The sequence below is a fragment of the Apodemus sylvaticus genome, chromosome 3 (genome assembly GCF_947179515.1).
Source record: "Apodemus sylvaticus chromosome 3, mApoSyl1.1, whole genome shotgun sequence".
Taxonomy (NCBI): domain Eukaryota; kingdom Metazoa; phylum Chordata; class Mammalia; order Rodentia; family Muridae; genus Apodemus; species Apodemus sylvaticus.
The window spans coordinates 18071277-18098477 of record NC_067474.1 but is presented as its reverse complement, the minus strand read 5'-3'; the positions used below and the strand labels follow the sequence as shown (position 1 = coordinate 18098477).

Sequence of the window (27201 nt, the reverse complement as noted above, 5' to 3'; positions counted from 1 at the left end):
AGTCCATTATCATCATGGGAGGAAGCATGGCGGCACTCAGGCATGTGCTGGGGAAGAGGCTGAGCTGAGAGCGCTACACCTTGGCAGGCAGCGGGAAGAGAAAGGAAGTCACTGGGCCTGTCTTGAGCTTCTGAAACCTCAGAGCCCATCCCTGATGACACACATCCTCCAATGAAGCCACATGTCCTAAACAATGACACTCCCTATGAGCCTATGTGGGTTGCTTTCATTAAAAACACCACAGGTAGGCTGTGAATAAATTCAGGCTTAGAAAGGTTCAAAGGCCAAGGGAGGCCCATAAAGCTTTGTACAGCGTCATCAGGCCCAGTCTCCGTGTGCTGTGTCTGCCCATCATTGTGCAGGCAGCAAAACAACCCAGGCCCTGCCTTAGTAGAGTACAGGAAGTGAGACTGTTCCTAACTGAGCTCCACACTGTCACTGTGGCTTCTTTTCTTTTTCCTTTTCTTTTTTTTATTTGATATATTCTTTATTTAAATTTCAAATGATTTCCCCTTTCCTTGATCCCCCCTCCCTGAAAGTCCCATAAGCCCTCTTTCCTCTCCCTGTTCCCCCATCCGCCCCTTCCCACTTCCCTGTCCTGGTATTCCCCTATACTGTTGCACTGAGCCTTTCCAGAACCAGGGGCCTCTCCTTTTTTCTTCTTGGACATCATTTGATATGTGAATTATGTCTTGGGTATTCCAAGCTTCTAGGCTAATATCCACTTATCAGTGAGTGCATACCATGAGTGTTCTTTTGAGACTGGGTTGCCTCACTTAGGATGATGTTCTCCAGCTCCTTTTTTTCTTTTAATAAGGCCAATGCTGGCTCATACTTTCTATTTCACAAGAGTATAACGGGCTGCACAACAGCTCCAAATTTATATAGGGAAGTCTTTACTCCCAACACCTTACCATGTGACTGTATTTGGAGATAGAGCTTTTATAGAGATAGGATAAATGAAGTTATAGGGGTGTACTCTAAATCAGTAAAACTGATGCCCACATAACAAGAGGGAATTTGGACCCAGGTGTGTGCAGAGGAGAGAACACACAAAGGCAGGAATAAGACTTCAGGGTGCCAAACCAGACACTGGCCTTAGGAGGAAGCCACTCTATCTGTGACTTGATAATAGCTGCTGGCCCCCTAGTGGTGAGAAATCTATTTCTTTTAAGTCGCCCAACTTTGAAATGGCAGCCTTTGCTAAAGCTGCTAGACCAGTAGCTTCTGCAGGAGTCCTTCATTTAACTCACATTCTATACCTGAAGCATTCAGAAGGCGGAGACAAGCTTCGTTCCGAGGAGACCGGAGCACACTGTCAAGGTTGGTGGTGTATGGAGCATTTGCTACTCGCTGAGAACAACTATGGAGAAGGCCTAGGATGAGGTGCCTGCTAGACCCCCGTGGCTGGCCTTCCTGTGAGCCACTTGAGAGGCCAGTGAGGATTTCCGCTTGCTTGTCTCCTCCACAATTACTTCCTCTACTCTGTGCTCTCTGCGTGGTGTTCAGGTTTTGAGTCCGCAGCTTCTGGGAGGCTACACTGCCACCTGCTTGCTGAGCACGAGCCCTCTCTGTCTCCCCTACACGTCTCTCATCAGGAAACACCCTCTTTCCCTTCCAAGTGCTTTGGTGGGTGCTGGGATGTGCACCAGGGCAGAAATTTCCGTTCTTCTTTGGAATGTGCAAACACTGTCTCACTCTGCCTGTTTGTTCTGTTCCCCCCACCCCCAACTTGCTGTTGACTTTGACTCTGTGCCTCAGCATGCGTATTAATTCTCTGTTCCCAAAGCTTTGACATCTGGGACCTTTGTGACCTTAGAGGGAATGTCCCTTCCTAGCTCAGTTCTTCAGAAGAACCACACGCCTCCTCTCATGCATACATATAGTGAGAAGATGACTGTGTTGTCTTCTTTGCTGTCTCTGGGAGGCCCTTAATCACTGGAGCCTATGTGTATAGATACATATATGTAGACACCTGCCTGTTTGTGTGCATGTGAGTGTAAACATGAATGTGTGCATTTGTCCCTGTTTTCAACATGCTTATTGGTGTGTATGTGCACATTTATGTGTGTGCTATGTCCACATATATGTGAATATATGGGTATACTGTGTGTGTATGCAAGTGGGTATGTTGTGTGTGTGCAAGTGTGTGCATACATGCATGTGCCTAAGCCTTGGGGCCTGCTGCTGTCTGTACTTGAATGCTTATCCTGAAAATCGTCACACCCCGTTCAGCTTGTGACTCCTACTGTCCCCTCTTTAACCTCTAATGACCACTTACACTTCCTCTGCCCTGTCGCTGATTCACCGCTTGGTTTTCATGAGAACTAATTCATCCTCAGGTGTGATAACAAGTTGCTTCTACTCGAAAACAATTTTTACTTTTTAGCTTTAAAGATTAAAACCAAACCAAACCAAAAAAAAAAAAATGGCTAATGGTGGTTCTGTGTTACCAGTGACTCCAGCTGGCCTTTAATATGCAGACCAACCGAACAGGAGTTTATGCCATGTCCTACCCACCCTGGGCCGAGTCCTAGACAACTAGGAATAGTCCCCATCGGTCAGAACCGACTGCAAAGATTCAAAGTCACCAGTGCACAGCCTTTCCCTGCTGCCTTGTCTTCCTACAGACGCTCAGGTTTTCCTTCATGCTGTCTGGCGATGTGGTTGCAGTGCATGCTGCAGGCATGGGAGGCTTCTCCATCAGATGGTGCTGCCACGTCTCTGTCCATGGAAGGCCCACTCCTAGCCTGACCTTCTCTGAGCCATGGCCTGATCCAGGCTCCTTGGCCTCTAAGCACCTGTCTTGCAGCAGGTCTCAAAGAGGTGCCCCAGGGCTGCCACTCTAGAGCCCTGCCTGAGCCTGGGGACCCAATGAGCCACTGTAAGGGGCCTGCCAGGAAGTTCCAAAAGGCAGTGTCTGTCTTTGATGTGTCCCATCCCCCACTGTGCCTCTTCCCTTGCTGCTGTCTTGTCCCTGAAGCTCCTCTACCTCACACTCTAATCCCTTGCTTGTCCCTTTTCTAGTGGGTTTCTTGTTCTATCTTGTCCTTGCTGTGCTTATCACCATTAAGCAGGTAAGATAAGGCTAAATGTGTCTGTCCCTCATACATCCACTGTGGCTTGAGATGGCTCAGCGGATAAGAGCACCGACTGCTCTTCCATAGGTCATGAGTTCAAATCCCAGCAACCATATGGTGGCTCACAACCATCTGTAATGGGATCTGATGCCCCCTCTTCTGGTGTGTCTCAAGACAGCTATGGGGTACCATAGCCAGTGGGACCAGTGCAAGAGGGAGAAAGGGAAGAAAAAATAAAGAAGTAGTTTCTCAGAAGAATGGTGTCTGTTGAGACAGTGCTGAGTGAATACCATTGGCCTAGAGAGATCCACAATCCAAGGGATTAGGGGTGATCACTTAAACATTTTTTTAACATAAAAAAATTAAAACAATGTGGTATAAAGCTCAAAACAGTTTCTTTGCTCTATCTCATGCATTCAAGGGATGTCTGTGCTGTGGCTTCCAAAGGCTTCCCGTCCCTTCAGGAAAATCCAGTCACCCACTCTGCTCAGTTACGGTCCGGGAACCTGCCAGCACACGTGCAGCACAGAACATTTACTCTTCTGTGGCCAGACTTGGGGTGACAGAAAGCATGTCTCTGCACACAGCCCTTCCAAGCTCCTTTCGTTCCTGGGCCTGCACTTCATCTTGGCCCCCAAGAGATAGCTTATAGCCAATCCATATGACATTTCCCCCTATAGATCGGTAGCCATCGATCAAACCTCTCACAGAACCGTCATTGTATCAATAACAACGTGTTGGTTCAGCGGAGCGCAACTGTTTCGCATCTCCGAACGTGGCTAACTCAGACGGGTTTGGAGCATCAGCCTCTGCTTGATCCATCTGACTCCAGGATGGCGCTGACACTAAAGCTCCTGCATCCCCCAAGGTTCCTCATTCAAATTCTGAAATCCCCAAACCCCACACATAAAGGTTGCCAAAAGCTCACCTGGTGGCAAAACCAGATCTGAATTCTACCTATAGGATACATTCACTCCACCTAGTCTGAATGTCTACAAAGGTTTTCCCCTACCGAAATGTTTTATTTGATTAAAAGTTTGAAGTGTTCACAAAAGGTTTACCAGTAAATATTCTGCATATTAATTGTATTACAACAAACAAAAAGACAACAAAACAAAACAAAACAAACCCCAACTTGCTGTCCCTAGAAGCATTGCAGGTGTGGCTGCTGTGTCACATGGGCCTCAGTAGGTGGCAGAGAGGAGAGAGGCTTTGCCTGTGCTCCAACGTGTGTTCTAACCTGTGAACATTGAATGATTAGTAGTCTAACATTCCTTGAAAGAAAGCAAGGCCGAGACAACTTCCAGGAGGCCAGACAGGGAACTAGCCTGATATGATCACGAGTCCAAAATCCCGAAGACCCAGACAAGCTCCGGTGGGCAGGGCAGGGAAGCTAGCCGGAGACAAGATTATTCTTGCATGGGGACACTTGGGTGACCAACCACCGGACCAGCACCATGGGGCACGGACAGGGTAGTAGCCTGTGACGACCACCAGTGCAGCACTACACAGGCCTCGGGGGGAGGGGGAGTCAGGCAGACCAGGCCTGAGATGACTCCTGCCTGGTGCCATAATGTATGAATGGGGCACAGCACTCCTGAGACCACTGTTGAGATGACCCCAGACACTCAGAGAACCCAGGCACCTTTAAGGGGAGCAAGTAAATGGTGGAGGAATGGAAGAGAAAGAGAAACAGAAGGATGTGTGCACAATGAAGAGGTAGAACTGGAAACCTGAGGGTAGCGAGGAACAGCCTGAGTAACTGTACAGCCTGGGACCACAGTGGAGTCCTGGCCTGTGCTGCCACCAGGGGCCATATCTGGGGTCCACGGCCCTGAAGCAGCAGGAGTCTATTACTACCAAAGGCTACGTGGACATCTCTGGTGTGGGCTGCTGCCTGGGAACATGCTAATGTCTGAGGGCTGTGTAGAACTGGCCCCACTCCTCACCTGAGTATCATGGAAGACCTGACCCTGGGGGGGGTGAGAGCTGACCCCACCCTTACCCAGTATTGGAGAGAGGCCCCCAAAATTTCAGGTATCTTGGGTGAATATATGAGTGTGGGAGAGCTCATCATCTTCCCAATGACGGCAAGGACAAGTGAGAGACACCCTCCTCCCCTCTTGCCCCTCACCACCTGTGGCAGGTGAGAGGCCTGTCCCTGGAATCATTACAGAAGCAGAGCTGTCCCTTCTCTCACCAGCTGCAGCACTCAGGAGAGCAGGCCCTGCACCTTACCTGGGCGTCACAGTAGAAGTTACCCTGATGTAGGTCACAGGTGAGCTGATCACAAGGGTGTGAGCTTGGGACAGCTGACCCTATATTGTCACTCGTCAGCCATGTGGTAGTATGGGCAAGTGAGAGCTGGCCCTCGACATGGGGGTTACAGGTGAGCACAGGAGAGCTGGCCCTGCCTCTTGTCTGACATATGATGATGCCGAGAGACAAGCTCCTCCTCTCCCTCACCCCTCAACACCTATGGCAGGCAGGAGAACTGACCTCAGTCAGGAGAATGGCCATATCTCTTGCCAACTGCAACACTTAGGCGAATGGACCCTGTACCTCTACCAGCAGGGTAGAGCTGGCCCTGGGTGTTGGTGAAGGGGGAAATAAGGAGGGTGTGCTTGAGGGCAGGAGAGCAGGAGAGACAATGGGCTGATTAGCTCAGATTCCTCTCAGGCCCAGATCCAGAGCTTTGAATTGGCTTACCCCAACATCTACCTCATTGATGAACTGCTGGAGTGCAGGAAGGGGTCCGTCCATTCCTACAGATCCAAAACTACAGCATCTCCATGACACAGAATGACAACAGGATATCCAAGAGGAGTCCCAGTGAGGTTCCAGTACTGATAGTGTAACAGAAGCCAGAGGCCCCAGGCCAGACCAAGAGTCATTGCAATGAGTATTTGCAAGCAAAGAAGTGTAGACAAAAGGGTGTGCTGTGGGACACACTGTGACACACTACAGCTTCCACAATAAGATTTTTTTCCTCTGTTTTAGGGGTGGTTTCAAGGGTGGAGGGTAGGTATGAGTGGACGGGCAGATGAGTGAGATTGGGGTGAAATTCATGAAGAACCAATAAAAAGTTAGAAAAAAAACCAACCTGAAATGACAATCTTAATGACTCTAGAAGCTAAGGGATAAGACTAAAATTAAATAGAACTTGCAATCATCCCGACTTTCTGACATGGCATCTCCTTTGGTGCACATCAGCTGTGTACTATGACTATAGTTTGACAATCTAGATTATTCCAATTGTCTTTCCAGCAACCCAGAGATGAACGCCATGGGGACTTCCACTACTGTTTCCACACTCATGGAAGTGCAATGATGCTGTGGCCATCCCGGGAACTCTAGGTACATTTAACATGTCTATCTGAAGCACTCAACAGACTCATAAGAGCATAGGAAAGAAGGCGGTGGAGTCACTTAGCAGTTAAAGGTCCTTGAGGTCTGATGATGCATGCCTGAGTACTGGAGTTACATCTATGGAACCTAGAAAGGGTGGCAGAGGACAACACAGAGCTGTCCTCTGACCTCAGCACAAAAGCACGGCCCCTGTCCCCACACACATCACACACTCTTGAGTGCACACACACCACACACACATCACACACACATACACACACACATATGCACTTGTACATCACACACACACACACACACACACACACACACACACACACACACACACAAAGCACAGAAAACTAAATTGGAAAACTTTCTACAGAGTGGTCTAGAACTTGCTGAATTTTTTTTTATCAGTTTTAATATACTATTCCTCATAAAATGGACCAAAATATTATCAAAACGTTTAATTTTGAAGGCTACAATCTCTACAAACTGTGTTTTAAAAGTATATTGGTGAGTTTAATTCTTTCGTGACATTTTATTAACTTTGAGGCCAAGTCTTGGTACGTAGCTGTGATGGTTTGAATACAATGGCCCCACAGGTCCATAGGGAATGGCATTATTAGGGAGTGTGGCCATGTTGGAGGAGGTCTGGCCTTGTTGGAAGAAATCTGTGACCATGAGTGGGTTTTGAGGTTTTCAAAGATCAACCTAAGCCCAGTGACTCACTCGTCCTTCCTGCTGCCTGGGGTGTAGAATTCTCAGCTACCCTCTCCTGCACCATGTCTGCCCATCATGCTTCCTGTGTGATAAGAACGGACTAAACCTCTGAACTGCAAGCCAGTCCCAATTAAATACTTTCCTTTATAAGAGTTGCCATGGTCATAGTGTCTCTTCACAGGAATAAAACTCCAATTAAGACAGTAGTCAAGGCTAGCCTCAAAACATGGCTTGTATATTTTGTATACACAAAAAATTACTTAAGGAAATATCTCCTCATACCTATGTGGACTTTAGTGGATCCTTTTGAAATGTATATCCTTGGCAATCGGAACATCCAACTGAATTAGGGCTAGCCTGCTTCCAAAGTTCTTCCGGATTTGATTTTATAAAGTGGTCTCGAGGTTGGAATTAAGTGTTCTCATTTTATCTCACAAGGAAACAAGGAAAACAAACAAACAAACAAATCCCAGTACAGCATTGAATGTACCAGATCTTTCAGTCATGAAATTAGATCTTTCAAAAATTTCAGGGCTGTTGTGTGAACTGGAGAAAATCTTGATAAAGTGCCAAAGTTAAAAAAAAAAAGCAAGCCATGACTAAACGGCAGATGTGATTAGAATAAACTTTTCCTTTAGCAAAAATAGCAAGGCCTGCCAGCTCTTAATCTAAAAGGGTTATGCAGGAAAATGTGGAGTTGTCCTCCCACTGGGCGAAGGGAAAGAAGGAAGGGAGCCCAGGAGGTGGGAGAGCAGTGTCCCAGAGGGAGGGGCAGTTTCCTTAGGGGAAATGGGAGACTGTTCAGCTGGTTGTGGATGCAGGTGGTAAAAATAGGGACCTTGGAGCCAGCAGTAGGACCAGCATTTCATTCAATTCAGCGGAGATGTTGAGGACATTTCCCTCTGCAAACATCTTCGCAGCTCTTGTTGATTATCAAGGAATCCAGGATGGAAATGAATTTATAACTGTAACTCTTTCCTTGCCATGGATGTAACCACTAGGTGAACATTAAAACAAGTCTTGTTGTTTGTTTTTGAGTGTGTGTGTGTGTGATGTGTGATGTGTGATGTGTGTGTTATATATATGCGTGTGTGATGTGTGTATGATGTGTGTGTTATGGTGTGTGTGCATGTGCATGTGCGTGTGCATGTGTGTGTTATATATATGCGTGTGTGATATGTGTATGGTGTGTGTGTGCACGTGTGCATGTGCGTGTGCCTGTGTGTGTGTGTAAAACCTATGGATGCATGTGTGCATTTGAGTGGTCAGAGAACGAACTTGGGCACTGGTCTTTTTACATTTATCTTTTCGGATCTCTTGTTTGTTGCTGCATATGCCCTGCTAGCTGGACCTCAGGCTTGTGGGGATTCCCCTGTGTCTGACTCCTGTCTCCCAGTAGGAACACTGACGCTGCAGAAAGTACCTTTCTTTACCCAGTTCTGGGGCTCTGAATGTAGGTCCCTAGACTTCACAAGCATTTTACCTACTGAGCTGCCTCCCTCGGCACCCCCTGCACACCTGATATCTTCTGGTGAAGCAAGCTATGAAGAAACGATCAAACACTCAATGACAGAGGGCAAACGCCAAATGGGAAATGGACGCAGGATTGAGAGAAGGAAGACAAGGTGACAATGAATTCTTAGCAATGTTTCAATGACTTCCTTAAGGATTCTTCGCATCTCCTTTCCAAGGAATAAATGCAGCTGAGTCTGAAAAGAGAGTGGGTAGGGGAGGGCCTCCAGAACGGGCTACTGTCAATCAAGCAAGAGACCAAATGTGCACAAGCTGTGTTTGTAAATAAGGCACTTGGAAATGAAGGGCTTCAGAATACTTTGAAAGTATACTAATTTAAAAAATCATGGAAAAGACAAATTAAAGACTGAGAAAAATGAGATATTCAATCCCTTCCCCTAGACCTCCAGGGCTTCAAATGAACATACAAATTACTATTTTAACCGTGCCTGCAAAGCCTGTTAAAAACAGATCCGTGGGCACCCAGGCCACCAACTCCTCAGCCCTCCAACCTAAAATGCTCCAGCCATGAAGATGCAACCTCGACAAGTTCACACAATGTACAGAATGACTCCCCGCCCTTTCCCCACCAGCTGGCTCTCATTTATACATAGACAAGAGTTGAAAATATGATACACAAGACAACAACCTCAAGATGTTATTGGGTGTATTAAAATAAAATCAAAAATAGAAATATTAAGTATGTACACAGTAGCATAAGTGAAAGGGGCAGACACAGCAGTTTCCAGTTGGCGTTTACAGTGGAAAAACCAGGTAACAAAACTGCTCTGGTCACCAACGGCTTCTCCGTGATCACTTGCTTCCTACCTGTAAATAGTCTCTCACACATCTTACACATTTCAGAAAAGATGACTGAGTCACAAAAATAGCCCCAAATATGGCATTTTAACTTTTTTAGAGTACAACTAAAATATATGATTTATAAAATGTTCAAGACATTTGAGGCAATGAGAGAAATTGTCGGTATTCTTGGAAGGTCTGGTAAAGTCTTGACAGGTTAGATAGTTGCTTGCCTTTCTCCCAAAGGACACCATCAGAAAAGCCTTTAGAGAATCCTGTAATTGAAATACCTGGACCATTAAAAACACTCCTCTAGAGCTTGAGGCTTTCATGCCTTCGCTGGGAGGTCTGGGCACTGGTGTGACTCCAACGGACTCCAGTTCAGCAGTGGTCCTTCTGCGTGCCCATGCACGGTGCTCCTGCAGGGTGGGCACGTGCTGCCTCCTGTCCAGTGATCTTATCACACAGGAAGATGTTTAATAGTCTCACTTTCTGGGGGTGGGGTAGAAGGTGAGGAGAATCAGATTTCCAAAGCAAAAAAACATTCAGATTTAGAAAAGGCATTTTAAAGCTGGTGGCTTCGCCTGTAAAATCTAACAGGCTGGATTAGTAGTTTTTAAGAAAGTAAGCCAAAAGCATTGAGAAGGTAAGGGAGCATCTGTTGTGCATGGGGTTTTATTTTCGCTAAGTGAGTTTAGTCCTTGATGCATCTGGGAATGTGTTGCAACAGTCTCTGAACCTGAGTCACTCAGCCCATGTAGAGCCAGTGTGCATATTGGAAAGAGCGGGTGTTTGTTTTCTGACTGTGGTCCCACTGAGCAGTGGGCACCCATTTAAGAAACAGCATCCTATGTCAGAGTGTTCTTCCTGAGTTAATTCATCATATCCACCAGGAACCAGGAACACAGAGGGTCCTGGCATGAGAGAGTTGGCTCCACCAAGGCTGCTTTTCCTACTAATTACAATGGGCTGGTCGCCATGCCCACTATGGTTGCTGCTGATACTGCCCTTCTGTGGCTGTGTAGAAATCATCCAGGACACTCTGTAAGTAGTCAAAAGTTGGCCTCTCCTCTGCCTTTTCTTTCCAACACATTTTCATGATGTCGTAGAGCTCATCTGGACAGTTCTCCATGCGCGGCATGCGGTATCCCTGTGACAGTGCACTCATCACGTCTGCGTTGGTTCTCCCTGAGGCCAAAACAAGCAAGAACAGTCGTGCTGAGTTTGGAAGCCCAGGCCAATGGTGGAGCACTGCATGAGTGGCTCGTTACTAGCATTCTGCCGCTAAGACTGAAAGCTTGAAAAAAACAAGCTTCCTTGTGTCTACTTACAAGTTGGGGTAGGTTCTCCCCAAATTCACAGAGCCTACTACATCAAAAGCCAAGCAAGGTTGGTACACATTGGATCCCACTCTCAGGGCGGTGGGGGTTGGCAGGCAGTGGAAGTAAGGCAATCTCTGGGGCCTAGTAGCCAGTCAGCCTAGCCTACTTGGCAAATTCTAGGCTGAGAGATTAACTCAAAATCAACAGACGGAACAGAAGAGTGACACCCAGTGCTGTCCTCTGGTCTCTACAAGCATGCAAATACATGTGTGCACCTGTACCATTCACACACATGCACCAGCATGCTTGTTAATAACTCCTTCACATTAATATTCATGCACATGCTGGGCAGTGGTGGCACACACCTTTAAACCCAGCACTTTGGGAGGCAGAGAGAGGCAGGCAAGTTTCTGAGTTCAAGGCCAGCCTGGTCTACAGAGTGAGTTCCAGGACAGCCAGGGCTATAGAGAGAGAAACTCTGTCTCGAAAAAAAACTAAAAAAAAAAAAAAACCAACCAGCCAACCAACCAAACAAACAAATTCACACACATACTGTCTGAAGATGGCCAAAGAATGACCCGTGGTGAAAATACCTTGCGGAACTGTGAGAGGGGCTCCAGGACAAGAGGCAAAGGGCCTTTTACTTCAAGAGCATTTTCATCATTTTATTGTTCTTGGATATGATTTTGTGCCTACTGTGTTAAGCGTTTGCACTCAATTTATAAGACATGATTATGCTTGTTGGATGCAGAACATAGCTATAGAATCAAATCTGGTCAGGATACATTGTCTCTAGATATAGCTTTCTGCCTTGCTTTCTCAGAAATAATCTACAGTATTTGCCAACCAATAGTGTTTAAATTGATCTGTCCTGAGAACGTTCTGGGAAAGGGCTACTCTGTTCATATTTAGTATGTGCTTACTGACATTTATTTACATATTTTTCTGAACTCAAGCAACCCTCCTTGGATCGTTGCTTTTTTTGTTGCATTCCTGTATAAAAGTATGCTAAACTGAAGTAAGGTTTCCACAGCCTCAGAAGTCTGCCCCATTCTTTCAGGTCTTCAAACCCCATGACCAGCAGAATGATTTGCACAGGTAGTCTGAAAAGTCAACAGCATGCACCCAAATCGATATCAGACCTGACCAACCCTTTACGTCAACCACATCTGCCCAATATTTACCTTTAGTTTCTCCTTTGGTAAGACAAATTCTTTTTACCATCCAAAAATTAAAAATATATTCACATATCTTATACTTTGAGACTCCCTGCCTTCCTAGGTTTCCTTCACAGAAGATAGGTGCTAAAGAATATCCCCTGATGTAAACCTCTGAAGAATGATTGTTCTTGCCTTACAGGATCTCTGGTTGCTAAATAAAAAGAATCAAAATAAGATTTATAATGTTTTGTATCGATTTTTCTAAAATTTCATTTATTTATTATGTGTATTAGCATTTTGCTCAAATGTATGTTCTGTGGCATCTCATGTATACAGTATGCCTGAGGAAGTCAGAAGAATGTATCAAATTCCCCATGACTGGAGCTATAATTAGTTGTGAGCTACCATATAGGTACTGGGAATTGAACCGTGGGACTCTGGAAGAGCAGTCAGTGCTCTTAACCAATGACCCATCTCTCCATTTGTATGTCTTTTAAGTTGTTTACCTTGTAAATTAACTTTCCTCAAGCATACTTATGAAATACTACTTTCAAGTCTGTCTACTGAAATCCTCTGACTAGAAGTTTTCACTCGATCTTTGCTATCCAGCCAATGAGCAGATCGACATCACTTTCTTTAGCTGAAACTAAAGATTATAGTTCTTTGGTCTCCACAAAATTATGTAACTCTGACTATTGGATACATTTCTGAGGAAATGTCTGGTTTTACTTCTCCTTGGTGCGGCTGTAAGGTAATGCACAGGACGGTGTAAATAGACATGGGTTTGCGAGCTTGGTTAGGAATATCTCTTTACGTCCTAAAGAATCCTTGGTTACATAGAAAATCAGATGCCCATAGAAGATAAACTTTGTAGGAGTTCTTGAGCCTCTCTGAAGACATTTTCTTCCTCATTCTAGTATATCCTCTCAATTCTGAAGAACACACTCAGTGGTGCAGACCAAGGGCAGGTATGCGCCGTCCTGCCTGGGAAATCTGCTTTGGTAAGAGAAGAAAGAAGAGAGAGAGTCTGAAGCCCACCTTTTTATTCCTGAGTGAGCCAACACACAAAGCAAGCCGTGATATGGCAATCCTTACAGAAGAAAGGAATGGCTGGGCACTGGTGGGCACATGCCTTTAATCCCAGCACTCGAGAGGCAGAGGCAGGTGGAGTTCTGAGTTTGAGACTAGCTTGGTCTACAGAGTGAGTTCCAGTTTGCCTGTTTCTTTTTGTCTATGACTCATGTCCTTTGAGGAGCTAAGAGCAGGTCTGGTCATTTTTAATGCTGTGGACTCTTGAGGTTGTCAATACAGACTTCCTTGACACACACACACACACACACACACACACACACACACATGTTGTGATTTCATTCACTCACTCACTCAGTCACACAGAATCTTTCCAAATCTGGAATACTAAGCACACCAAGGCAAGGGGAAGTGGGTGGTGCTTGGTCATAGTTTAGAAGGATCTTTGCCACTGGCTTGGGCCCTGTCATTTTTCCAAACTTCAGAGGCCTTGACTGAATATCACATGTAACAACATATTACACATAATACACATATATATAATGTTATATTATTATATCAACTATTATATTTGCATATATATGAATATATCGTCTTTTATTTGTACAGGTAGATAGATGTATATTTGTAGGGTTACATAGATATAGGCTTAAGTACAGAATGATATCTGTCAGTTTAGCTACTGTGGATAAGTATTTTCCTAGTTTACTGCAGTGTTAAATCACTAACTTCAACACCAGCATCTCATCTTCCTGAGTGAGACAGTGGGTTCTCCTACAGCCATCAATACTCTGTCGGACCACTCTGATCCCAGGTCCATGGCTGCTGCCACTCTCTGGCCCTGATTCTGTTGTATCCTCTGCTTTTCTGGCTTCCTAGTATCTCATCCATATTATGGAGACCATCTTAAGGTTAAATAGCCTATGTGAGTTATTCATTCATTTGTCCATTATTTAGTCATCAGGTATCAACTAAGGTCCACATCGAACTGGCCTCCTTCCTGTGGCCCAGGTCCAAAGCTGGCTGTGCCCACTGTGGGATGCTCAGCTCTCAACTCCCAAGCCTTGTTCCCTCGTGCCTTTGAGTCCCGGCCACTAACAACCATTGGGTAAAGACAGTAGCTCCCTTATTTGCAAGAATTCCTGCTAGTCCATAACCGTCCACATGCTCTCTCCAGCATCCCTTACCCCACCACAAGCTGAAATCATCTGTTAACCATCAGTTTCTTCCATGAAGGGAAGGGTGGAGAACCTGTATCCTTCTGGCCTTAGGTGTGGCCCATATGCCCAGGTATTTCTAAATGAATAGGGGCAATTAGAAACTTTAATGATTGATCTGCAATGTTCTCCTCTTAATTTACGTTTTATGTTCATGGGTGTTTTGCCTACTTGTATGTCTGTGCATTATCTATCAGCAATGCTTGTGGAGGCCAGAAGTGGGTGTTGGATCCCCTGGGATTGAACTTGGTAGGTGGTTGTGAGGGACCTGGTAATGAAACCTAGGTTCGCTGCATGAAGAGCCAGTGCTCTCAACTGATGACTTATCTCTCAAGCCACTAAAAATTTAACTTTAAATTCATCTTACCCACCCATTTGACTGAAAGACAAATGGAGAAAGTGGGAATTTGAGAGGGACCTTTCTTCATATCAGTATAGACTCTGGAGGAAGGCAGGGCAGGTGAAACCTGGCGTATTGGAATTTGGATGTGGATGTTGAACTAGGTCCCCACTGATGTCCTAAGTCAAGATCAGAAGAATCCTTCACCACTGAACAGTAGCAAGTACACCCTGAAGGGGGAGAGACCCACCACCCTGTCCGCCACTTCAGTTCTCACAACCAGCAGAAGACATTGAAGACCATTGTTCCTTGTACACGTTCTGCCCCATCTGGAACCCTGCTTTGACAGAGGGGCACTAATGTCTAATCTGCCTCACTGAAACACCCAGAGCAGCGCCAGGTGAACAAGGCGAACAAGGGAGAGTGAGGTAGAGACTTAGGAAGATTTGCATCAAAGGTAACCACCCCCCAAGCTCTGTCAGAAGCACAGATCCGGCATTGTCTTTGGGATGCTTGCTTCTTCCCTCACACTAGAGTGGGGTGTAGGGCAGATACCTGGGTAGGGAATCTTCCCATAGGTGACAATCTCATACAGGAGAATTCCGAAGGACCACACGTCGGACTTGATAGTGAAGCAGCCAAAGTTGATGGCCTCTGGAGCCGTCCACTTGATGGGGAACTTCGCACCTGAGGAGGAAGACGTGGGCTCTTACTCCGAGTTCAAGCTAACGGGTTATGGATAATTTTCTTCTTTGATTTTTTTTTTAGAAATTCAAGGAATTTACTTGGCATAGAACAGATACACACACAACATGGACATGGTGTCAAACGTGGTTCGTTCACCTCCCTTTCCTGCATTTCCCTTTTGGGTCCTCCTTTCCTTAGAAGCAGTTTCTTCTGGAACCTCTAGGGGGCACTGTAACCAGTTCAACTTTAAACACAAAGGTGTACAGTGCAGTTTTCCTTATATTGTTGGCCTTTCAGACGTGTTGAACTTTTACCTGTGGAGTTTAGTATGCTGGCATGCACCTGTATTCTCAGCTGAGGCATGGGGACTCTCTTGATGCAAGGAATTTAAAGCTAACCTGGAGAGCGACGCAGGTCCCCATCTCAAAAAACCAAACCAAACCAACCTATTGAAATGTCGTACCAAACCTTCTCTATAAACAGTTCAGGTTTTCTGTAATGGGCCCATTCTAAGTTTGCATGGATACATCTCTTATTTAATTTAAATTTACCTACTTAACTTTTAGGCTGGGGACGAATGCAAAGTACACATTTGACCACTGAACTATATCCACAGCCAGAATCATTTCTAATTTCCTTTGAGGAAAGCAAGACTTGGTGCAGACTGTAGCTCCATCATCGTGGGACTGCTAAGGGTTCAGAGCCATTGCTTGAGAACATTACCTTCACTATGTCTTTGCATGAGTTTACTTTTACAGTGCCTTCCTAAAACTGGAAGCCCCTTCAAAAGCAAAAAAAGATGATTGTGTACCCCTGTTGTGTGCTGGGCCGTGTCACTGGTTCCTGCATTATTCCCAGACAGTCTGGAACAGTGGTGCATGATGGGAGGACAGACATGCAGAGACTGGGAGCATCTCCACATGACTGCTTTCTATTTGGTACAATCCTAGCATGTTCTTTACGGTCTCTCTACCTTTCCGGTATTTTTCAGACTTTGTGCTTGTTGGTGTCAACAAACCAGTGGATCAGTTCTTGCTCATGTACTCAGAAGCCAGATTCCCTGGTTTGGATCCCGACTCAGCCCCTCATAGAGGGGTCTCTAGAGCTGTAGACCCTCTGAGGCCGGTCATCAGGTGTCTGTAGCATAGAATGAGTGTAACAAACATCTCTGTGGTTCAGGGAGGCACACATACTTTATTACTGAGAGAAAAAAAAATCTACCTTACAGGGTAAACAAGGAATCTTAATTTTGATAAATTTAGTTTTGTTTTAGTTGACGAACTGAAATACAAGGCTGGGTATATGGCGCACACAGCTGTAATCTCAGCACTTGGGAGACTGAGGCAGTGGGATTTAGAGTTTGAGGACAGCCTGGGTTACACAGCAAGACTGTGCTACAACTCAGTAGTTGAGCTCTTGCCTTGCAAGCATGAGGCCCTAGTCCATTGATTCCCCAGTGCCAAAGAGTAAAACAGCCCCTCTTATTCAAAAACCAGCAAAGACGAAGACAGATCCTACTGTTTCTGAACCTTGCTATATAGCAACGCCCTGTCTTGAAAGTAGAAGCAAGGGCTGTGAGAACAGAGAGAACACATGGCGGAATTGGGGGTGGACAAACAGGAGGGCATCAGGCACGGGGGTCAGCGGTGCAGAAAGCACATCGCATGCCTGCAGCGAGCCAGCCTCTGCGGCCCAACACACATACCTTCCCTTGCTGTGTACTCGTTATCTTCAATGACTCTTGCCAGGCCAAAGTCTGCAATCTTGCACATAAGTGACTCCGAGACCAGGACGTTAGCAGCTCGCAGATCACGGTGGATGTAGTTCTTCCGCTCAATGTACGCCATGCCTTCTGCAATCTGCAAACAGAAGGGGCTCAGGTTGTATTCTAGACAGGCTGTCATGGTTGGACATCAAGAAAAACAAAACAAAACAAAACAAAACAGAACAGAACAGAACAAAACAAAAAACACAAAACTTGGGTTTTTGAGATCCTTTTTTGTGTATTATTATTCTAATTCTTCAAAATTTTAAGACAGTGCTAAAGTCACCCTTAGAATCCTTTCTAAAATCTGTCCTTAACATCTGTAACTATGATAACTTAAAAAAGTGTTTTATTTTATTTTTATTTATCTGTGTGCTCTTGTGTCTATGTGTCCATGTCTCTCTCTCTCTCTCTCTCTCTCTCTCTGTGTGTGTGTGTCTTTTGTGTGACAATGTAAATATTGCATGTAGTTGCTCATGGAGGCCAGAAGGGGGCATCAGATCCCCTGGAGCTGGCAGGCAGGCATTTGAGAGCAGCCCAACATGAATGCTGGGAACTGAACTTGGGGCCTCTCTAAGAGCAGTTCATGGTCTTAACTGTTGAGCTATCTCTTCAGGCCCATTGTAACGTTTAAAATAACAACATATTTCAACATTTTTAACAGAGTGAAGGCTATTTTTAAGACATGTAATACCACCGGGCAGTGTTGGCACAGGCCTGTAATCCCAGCACTTGGGAGGCAGAGGCAGGCAGATTTCTGAGTTTGAGGCCAGCCTGGTCTACAGAGTGAGTTCCAGGACAGCCAGGGCTACCCAGAGAAACCCTGTGTCAACAAACAAACAAAAAACAAAATAAAAAAACCCCAAACAACAACAACAACAACAACAACAAAAGACCTGTAATACCTGCCCATGCTAATATGCAGATGTCATAATCTTAGTTTCTTAAGTGAAGAAATATGTTATTCTCTGCATGCTGCATCCCCCAAATTCATATATTGATACCCTGACCCTCAATATGATCGTTATGTGCTGGCAGTTGTAAAGTAATTAGGTCACGGGGTCAGGGCAGACTTGGTGTCCTTACATAAGAGGCCACAGAGGCCTTCCTGGTCCCTTCCACCTTGGGTAGCCATAGCTATCAAAAGGCTGTGAAGGAGAATGGGCCTGAGCCAGATACCGACTGTGCTGGTGCTTCCTCCTGGATGTCCCTAGAACTCTGAGAAATAAATGCCTGTTGTTTGAGCCGTCCAGTCCATGGTATGGGGGTAGATACCAGAACTAAGACAACACGAGTGAAGAAAGTGACTTGCTAATACAAGTTCATTAAGAGGCACCGGCAACAGGACATGTTAGTCAGGCCTTTTCTGTCAGGATCTTGCTAAGGAAGAAATGTGGGGCCAGCTCTCCAGAGCCTCTGAGCACAGTCCCTCAGGATGAACAGAATATACTCTGACATCTAAGCAACAGCATGGAGTGGAATGAAGGATTCAAGTAGACAAAGGCTCAGAGAGGAGAAGGTACCACTTAGTGCTGGTAGGAAATGTGGCAGAGCTCTAAAATCAGTAAAAGGATTGTGCCACCAAGTTACACAGTCAAGGATAAAGAAGAAAGGAAGTATGTGTGCTTGTGTGTTTATGTATGCAAGCATGTGTGCATACATGTGTATGTGTATGTTTAGGCATGTTTGTGTGCATGCTTGTGATGTGTGTTTGTGTGCGCTTGTGTGTATTTCTGTGTGGTATTTCTTGTGTTTCTGTGTGTTTGTCTATATGATTGTGTGTGTGTTTAAGAGAGTTAGAAGAAGTCACCTCTAATTAGGACTATTCAATAGAGTGATTGTCCCCCACATTCTGCCTTAAATTGCAGCAGCTCATTTGGGAGGACCGTCTGGGAGGACCGGCTCAGCAAGGGAGCAGCTCTTTAGCACTCCCTTCCTTCCAGACCTCGTCCTGGGTCCCCTTCCAGAGTCAACCAAGTCACTTCCTCAACTTCTCTTCACCTGTCCTACAGTGCTGGTTTGCACAAACCCTACTGTCAGTTAAGGGCTATAGCTTTACCATTGTTTTTATTCTGTTCACGGTGATTGCTGTTGTAAGCACCAGATAATTAAACACCTCTAAGGCAAAGGCCTCACTGTATGTCTTTTCTCACTATTATCTAGTGCAACTTTGCTGCTGTTACTAATCTCCCTCAGTTAAAACAATCTAAGGCTTTAGTTTTGTTTTTTAAGATTTATTTATTTATTTTATATATGTGAGTGCACTGTTACTCTCTTCAGACACACCAGAAGGGGGCATCAGACCCCATTACAGATGGTTATGAGCCACCATGTGGTTGCTGGGAATCAAATTCACGTCCTCTGGAAGAGCAGTTGGTGCTCTTAACTGCTGAGCCATCTCTCCAGCCCCTGAGCTAGGGTCTTACTAGCACCAGGAAGCTATGCTACTAGCACATAGGATTTGGCAGGTGTCATTTTTCTGATCACAAAAATTTGAGAATACTCAATATGACTCCAACCTACTTCGAAGTCTAGTCAACCCAAAATTTCACTCTCTGTGGGCACCAAGGCACACTGTCCATACTTTAACAATGCTGCCAAGGCTCTGGCTTTGCTTCAGCATCCTGCCACCTCACCATGACCCCTCCCACAGTCTCCTGGCGACCACCCTCAAACCTCCGCATGGAACATTCACTCCACTCTTATGTGACCCATTCGTTTTGTAGGTCTCAGCTGAGAGGCCACTTTTTTTGCGAAGCCTTGGTAGCACAGTGCTTTCTCCAAGGAGTGCATCTCCACAGCTCGCCACGCTGTTCATGTGCCCACTTCAGATGCCCGCATCCCTGGGCCCAGGTGAGCTGCATGTGCTGCCTGCATTCAGCTCTAAACCCAGTACAAAGCATGATTACAACGACGATGATGACGACGACGACGACAAGGACGACACGGGAGCCTGACCTTGTAAAGCATTGTACAAATCTGACAATTGGTAAACACACAGAGCAGAAACCACAGGGCGGCAGGGGGAAATATGAGGCTGATCTAGACAGCAATGGCTGCATGGTCTCTGCTTTCCCCCACTCTCAACCACTCAGAGGATGTGCACCCATATCTGAAAACATTCAAAATAGCTTCAACAGGAAGTCCACAGAAGGCGGTAGGTGGTGTGTGTGTGTGTGTGTGTGTGTGTGTGCCCCTGGTGAGGGCATGCTGGTCTGTGTGACTTCCTCTAGAAGACTCTGCACTAGACCAGTGAGGCATGACATAGAGGGCAGAGGGTGATGTAATATGAGAAACTGAGGCAAAGCCGGGAGTCATGCCTCAGTTTCTCATAGTTTGTTGGCACAGCAACCTCAGCCAAACTTACTAAAGGCAAGGAAAGTGGAAGGGTGCAGAGCATGCTGGGACTAAGTGGAAGAATGGGCCAAGCAGTTGTTACACGACTGGATTGAAGGAGACAGGGCGATGCCTTGCTGAAATGAGCCAGCGGCAGGTTCTAGAGCCCCAAAGGGACACAAACAATCGCGCAGTCATTACTGACGCTCTCCAAGCCATTTCCAGTCCTCCTCAGGAACAGCCTTTTTGAAATGCTGGTCACACCTAGCTAACAGTCTAATAATTATACAGAACCTGGGCCAGGAGGGCGGAGAAGCTGAAGCTGCCTAAAATCCCAGCTCAGGCCTAAACTGCAGTTAACTACAAACCTGCGTGCGACCGACAGATGCGAGCGTCACAGCCAGCCAGGGCTCAGCTCACTCTCATGCTCGCCCATGGAGCCCCACAGTCAGCTCATGCTAAGAACATTCCAAGAGCTTGCTAGGAGGGGACCACGCACATCTACTCAAGCTAGGCACCTGTTGGAAGTGTTTGGAGGCGACTCTGAAGCAGCAACAGTCCTGAACAAGCCTTGTGTACTTTGGCTTTCTGTTCCAGTTAGAGTGCTTTTCCGAGCTAAGCTTCCCAACAGTGATGAAGATGGTGGTGGTGGCGGCAGTACCAGTGGTGGGTAATGATTACAATGATGACTGTTAGGTAGTGAGAGAGATAACAACCACTACCAATTCAGTATTTACTGTGTTTTACAATCTTTATGCTTAATTCATATTCGACCCTAGTAACAACCACTAGGCAGGCTTTATACTCCCACAGAACACATGCAAATGGAGCTTAGAGAAGTTAAAGGCCACATAAAACACCAGAGGGAAGGAAGCCCACGGAGGTACATGACAACCACACTCCGTGACCACACTCTGTCCAGCCTGGTGCCTGCCACGTGAGAATGTTTCTGACTGAAGCAAATGCTGTGAAACACGCCCTTGCCGAGTGTGCTGCTCTCCTGGGAGGACGGGCAGAGCTGCCAGGCCAGGTGGGGGTCTATGCACCACAGGGTCCACACCAGCCTAGCAACCTAGGCACAGAAGGGAATAATGATGCTGCCTGGGGTGAAGGACTGCCTTGTCTTGTTAGCTGATAAACACACTTGCAGTGTCAGGAAATGGGTCCTGAGATGCAGCCTCTCTAACTCGCCTTGGGAAAGAAGAGAGGCTACGGGGATGCTCTCACTCATTCACCCGTCAGCCGGACTTTTCTCAGGTGACAGCCAGTCAGCTGATTACCTTCAATAACTAATCAGCTGAAGAGCTTGCCCTCCCACAAGCCCAGAGCCACAGGTCTGGCCAAGCACACAAGTCAGAGATGGGGCGGATCAGCTTCTAACAGAAGTTGTGCCAGGAGCCGAACATGCAGAAAAGAAACACTGCTTCTTGCAAGTGTAGGCTCAGTTTTGGGGTGTGTAGGGTGAGCTGGATCAGGGCTGAACCTTAGATCGTGGTCAGAATCCCAGAGGCCACTGTGGACTGCGAGCCTGTTGTCATGCCTTAGTAGGGATCCATTCTTCAAAATCTATCATTAAGTGACTTTGCTATTGTTCAAGCATTGTGTGCTGTACTTACTTGTCCTAAGCTGGGAACATCATCACTAGGTATTATAATCTGACATTACAGTTGTATGTGCAGCCAATGGCTGGCACACCATTGGAGTTTGATAACCATGGGTGGTTTTTCACACAAAGTGGTTCTTATAGCACAACAGCCTTACACACACACACACACACATGTGGGCTGGGTGTCGATAGAATATAAACTCCAGGATGTTATTACTTTGCACATAAAAATTTTTGCCCAGGATACGACATCAGGAATGTTAAATTAGACTAAAGAAGAGTCTTGCTTGGGCATGCTCACATAAATTTCCTGTCCACTACCAATGCTTACATAGAGAGTCTGTCTTCCTATTCTGCAAACAAGGGGCACACACTATGATCTGTCTTATCACCCCCAGCTGTGCCAGGACCGCTCTGAGGAAGGCAACACCAGTCCCTCTCCACTATGAACTCAGCTTGGCATCAGCATTGCACATATTTAGCAGCATGCTGGGGGCTCACAGCCCAGTTACATCTGTGTGGAGAACATCTAAGGCCCGCAGCGAGACACAGCAAGCCTTCTTCATGGGGGATTTAACTCTAGCTGGAAATATCAATTATGTCTGCAAACCCAGGCAGAACCCAAATAATTCTCCTTGCGGGTAACTGACTTACTAGTGAAAACTGCTCCCAAGTCATTCATCTGCCTCTCTGTGTGGAACTGGTCAATCCCAGCACCCCACAGAGTGTTGCTTCCAGCCAGATACCACAACAATGCTTGGAATCCAGGCAGCGACTCACTGTGGCTCGGATGGCACTACCCAACTTCCAGATGCTTTGGGCAGCTAAGGAAGTGCCTCTCAGGTGACCTGGCTCCACAACTGCTACTCCAGTGCTCATGTCCACTAATTGCTATGGCTTTTGGGAACATCAGCAGACAGCAGGCGAAAGGTTTTGTTTCTGTTCTTTAATAAGGAACACCCACACCAGAGTCAGGTGACTCAGGGAGGAAGGAACTCGGGAAAGCTGGCTGTGATCTCTCCAGCAAAGCTAAACTCGATCCCAGGAAGCTCCAGCCTGAAAGAGAAGCCGAAACGCAGCCGGCCTTAGAATGGGATGTGGGAAAACATCCGTCATCCAGACAAGCGGGAGAGACACTAAAGAAGGAGCCACCAGAGGGCAGGAAGACGGACCACCACCCTGCTGTCACACCTGCTTGTGGAGCAAGTGCACCCCACTCTCTAGTGTTACTTGCCTCCTATGGCTGAGCAAAGGGTTCAGAGTTAATTCTGCTCCAATGTATCAAGAGACCATGGATGGAGTAAGGACGACTCTAGTAAAGTGGGAGGGAAAATGAGCAGCAGCGGCTACACATGAGAGTCCCTGAAGTCTTTCCTAACTGGGAGAAGGGGTAATAATAAGAACAGGAAGCAGAAGCTGGGCGGTGGTGGCGCACGCCTGTAATCCCAGCACTCTGGGAGGCAGAGGCAGGTAGATTTCTGAGTTCGAGGCCAGCCTAGTCTACACAGTGAGTTCAGCCACTCTGTACAGGACAGCCAGGTCTATAAAGTGAAGCCCTGTCTCGAAAAAACCAAAGCCAAAAGCCAAAAGCCAAAAAAAAAAAAAAAAAAAAAAAGAGAAAAGAAAAAGAAAGAAAAAAAGAACAGAAAGCAGAGTTTGCAAACCCAGCAAAAGAAGGATCCACATTCCTCTGCATCTCCGACCGGGCAGCATTTGTCCATTGGCTCTCTGTTGCCATAGAAACAATAGATAGCAATGGCCACCGATTCTCCATACTGGGTCCCTACACTGCAATCTATAATGTACGTGGAGGAGGCAGGGATCAAAAGGCCCACTCACTGCTGCTGGGTCTCTTGAAACTCCTAGTTTTAGTTAGTTATAATATCTGTATTTTCCCAAGAAAGCACAGCTAGACATAATGATCTACGCTTGATGTTGACGATGCAGCTGCCATCTTAGCTTCTCCTCATCCTGACCCTGCTAGACTTTTATAACAGTCAAAACTAGCCCACACCATGGGTGCCATTCATAACAAAGAAGAGGAGCTGGGGTCCAAAGAAGGTCTCCTCCAAGGAAGACCAGGATTGGAAGCCACGTCCAGTGGCTCCTCCTTCCGCACACTGGCTTCTGCCCTTAGAAACAAAAAAAGGAGGGAAAGGGAAAGAAGATGATGAGATCATTTAAAACGCAGCCAAGACAAAACCGGAAGTCTGTTGGCTGAGGATGAGGGAGGAGAGGGGAGCCCACACACATACAAAGGCACATCTGTGGCTCGTCGGAAGGTAAGCAGCCAACAACAGACAAGGCTTCCTCGGGGACACAGCTTTCCACAGGTGGCTCCACCAAGGCACCGACTGCATTTAAATTAGTATGTTCCCAGGAAAAGCAATCGCTCTTGCTAGGGGTGGAGGGAATGGTCAATTCTTTTCTTAGACTTTCTCTTGCACAATGACCCACACGGGACTACGTCACTCTGCTGAGAACTGTGCGAACACACTAGAAAGGAGAAGTTGGGCTAGTGAAGGGCTAGGGGCCAGAGCAGATGCTCTGCAAAACTATTATTAAAAATAGAATAGCTACATGTTTCAGAAATTCTCGTTCTTAAAAAGAAAGATGGACAGACAGATCTTTGACTCCCAGAACCCACATAAAAAAGCATGTGCTTCTACTCCTAGTGCTGGATAGGCAGACAGCATGATCCCTGGGCGTGCTAGTCAGTGAGAGACCCTATCTCAAAAGGAGGTAAATTGCTCCTAAGAAATGACACGTGAGGTTTATCTCTGGCCCTTCCTACATACATGCACACATACTTTCACATGTGCACTTGAACTTAGATGAACACACATATACACACAGGCATACACATATAAACATACAATAAACCATTGTAGGGCTTGGGAAATATTTCAATATCTGGTGCAGTAATTTTTTTTTACCCCAGTAAGACCATATAAAAAATACACGAGTTATTCTATTTATAAGTTATATGCCTACATTGGGTAGATCTATCATTATACTAGTTTATTCTCCAGCTATGAGACCCCTTGTTTCCTGTGGCTTCTCCAGGCCATGTGGTTCTACTCCATCTTCCTTCCTCTTCCACTCTCTCTCTCTCCCTCCCTCCCTCCCTCTCTCCCTCCTCTCTCTCTCTCTCTCTCTCTCTCTCTCTCTCTCTCTCTCTCAGACCTCCACTCCCACCTTTCCCTTCCATTGTCTAGCCATCCGCTCTAGCCTTTATTTGGCCAGTCAGAATGTAGAGAAGGTTTAGTGAGATCACCTGAGATTGTGACCTACTTCTCATCAGGGGCAGCCCTTCTTAGGAGAATTAACGTCAAAATACAGACAGCACCAGGGCAACACACAACGCACATCTATGCTTAGAGAAGCACTATTCACAATAGTAACCCAAATATCCACGCATGGTTGAACAGGCAAACAAAGCGCAGTATGTTTGTATCATGGAACATCATCCAGTCAACAAAAGGAAGGAAATTTGATACATGCTACAACACACATGAACCTTATAGATATTAATCTGAATGAAACAAGTTAGGAGCTTTAATTGGTCAAATTCAGAGCTACAGAAAGCAGAATGCTGTTTGCAGGCTGGGCTTATAAGGAATATGGAGAGTTAGAAATGGGTGTCAAATGAAAGACTCGGTGGCTCAGCAGCCGCCAAGATCACGCTGTCTCTGCCTTAATACCAGATATAAGAAGAGAGTGACAGGCCATGTGGGAGTCCTGCGCAGCAGGACAGGGCCTGGAAGAAAGTGTCCAAGAATCTCTTCCGGCTCATTCAGTCCAGTCTCAAAGCTGCAGCTGGGTCAGCAGGGTGGCCGGGGGGATAAAAGCACTGCCACAAGACCGACAACACGAGTTTTGTGGGAAATCCGAGTGGATGACAATTATTACTCTTAAATTTTCAGGTTTATTTATTTTACATGATAACTGCGGTGCCTGCATGCTTGAGTATATGCACCACTTCCATGACTGTTGCACAGAGAAGTTAGAAGATGGGCTCAGAACTCCTGGAACTGGAGTTCTGGATAGCTGAGGCACCACGTGGACTCGAGCACCAAACTGGGTCCTCTGCAAAAGCAGCAAGTGCTCTTCATCACTGAGCTACTTTCCCAGCCTGAATAATTGTTACAGTGATTGAATTACCACCCCTGCACTGTGTGTGTGTATGTGTGTGTGTGTGTGTGTGTGTGTGTATGTATTACTGGGTGCTAAGCCCAGAGCCCTGATATGCTAAGTATGTGCTGTGACACTTAAACCCTCAGCCCTGCACTGTGTCGATAGGAAAATGACTGACATCAGTAACGTGCTTACAGCAGTGAAATTATAAACTCTGGAGCTGGTCCTGGAGAGGCCAGGTGGGAAGCCAGGTGAGAAGCCAGGTGGGAGGCCAGGTGGGAGGCCAGGTGGGAGGCCAGGTGGGAAGCCAGGTGAGAAGCCAGGTGGGAGGCAAGGTGGGAAGCCAGGTGGGAGGCCTGGTGGGAAGCCAGGTGGGAGGCCAGGTGGGAAGCCAGGTGGGAAGCCAGGTGGGAGGCCAGGTGGGAAGCTAGGTGGAAAGTCTGGTGGGAAGCTAGGTGGGAGGCCAGGTGGGAGGCCAAGAGGGCACAGCCTGGCCTCAGGCACACTTCCTATGCAGGTTGGCTACCATGGATTCATGGAAATGACTTAGCACTTCGGTATACACGGGATAGGGCAGAAAGTGACAGACATGTTAGAAATCTTTGCACTGCCACAGCAGTGGTGGAAATGCCCCAACTCTGGTCTCTCTCTAGTGAGCAAAGGCCACCGAGAAAGAGAAAGAAGAGGTTTTCCACTGACCCCACTGAGGGAGGAAACAAGAACAATGCCAGTGGCCATGAATGAGGCTTCTTCAGAGTCAAGACTGTCCCAGTTGTGGAATGTGTACTGACGCAACAGGGGCCTCCCGATGCCTCCAGGCGAGTAATGATTCCTTCAGCTCAGTGGGAAAGAGCTGTGACTTTGACAAGAGCTAAGACAGCTGCCCTCTCATAAGGAGCCCAGGCCAGCAGAGCCTTGTGCACCGCTGTGCTCTGTGCTGCTGTTCACTAGTGAAGAACTGGGCACGACCTAAGCGCTGTTGCTAGGTAAATGTGAAAGAAATGGTCAGGAGAAGACTACATTGTGATAGGTACACACACATTTATAGACTTATGATAAAAATGGAAAAAGTATAATACCTTTTCTAGAACAGCCTGTGCACACTCAGCCTCAGCTTGTTGTTGTTGTTGTTACTGTT

General features: G+C 46.4%; 1 protein-coding gene, 1 long non-coding RNA gene and 1 other non-coding gene across 8 annotated transcripts in view; 2 read left to right on the top strand and 1 right to left on the bottom strand.

The window, feature by feature from the left end:
• Nucleotides 1-4217: 4217 nt before the first annotated feature.
• Nucleotides 4218-4353, top strand: LOC127681936 (small nucleolar RNA SNORA17). Its single transcript, XR_007977274.1, has one exon. It is a non-coding gene; the product is annotated as a small nucleolar RNA SNORA17 (small nucleolar RNA).
• A 4960-nt stretch (nucleotides 4354-9313) lies between these two features.
• Nucleotides 9314-27201, bottom strand: part of Lyn (LYN proto-oncogene, Src family tyrosine kinase) — a 107913-nt gene continuing 90025 nt past the window's right edge. For all 6 annotated transcript variants that reach the window (XM_052176017.1, XM_052176020.1, XM_052176016.1 and 3 more), the window contains 3 exons: nucleotides 16925-17078; nucleotides 15088-15219; nucleotides 9314-10652 (listed from right to left, as the gene is read on the bottom strand). In XM_052176017.1, the coding sequence (XP_052031977.1) occupies nucleotides 10450-10652; nucleotides 15088-15219; nucleotides 16925-17078 (489 nt within the window). In that variant the 3' untranslated portion in view covers nucleotides 9314-10449. The remainder of the gene's footprint in view (nucleotides 10653-15087; nucleotides 15220-16924; nucleotides 17079-27201) is intronic.
• Nucleotides 26159-26484, top strand: LOC127680519 (uncharacterized). Its single transcript, XR_007976965.1, has 3 exons — nucleotides 26159-26326; nucleotides 26363-26398; nucleotides 26435-26484. It is a non-coding gene; the product is annotated as an uncharacterized LOC127680519 (long non-coding RNA).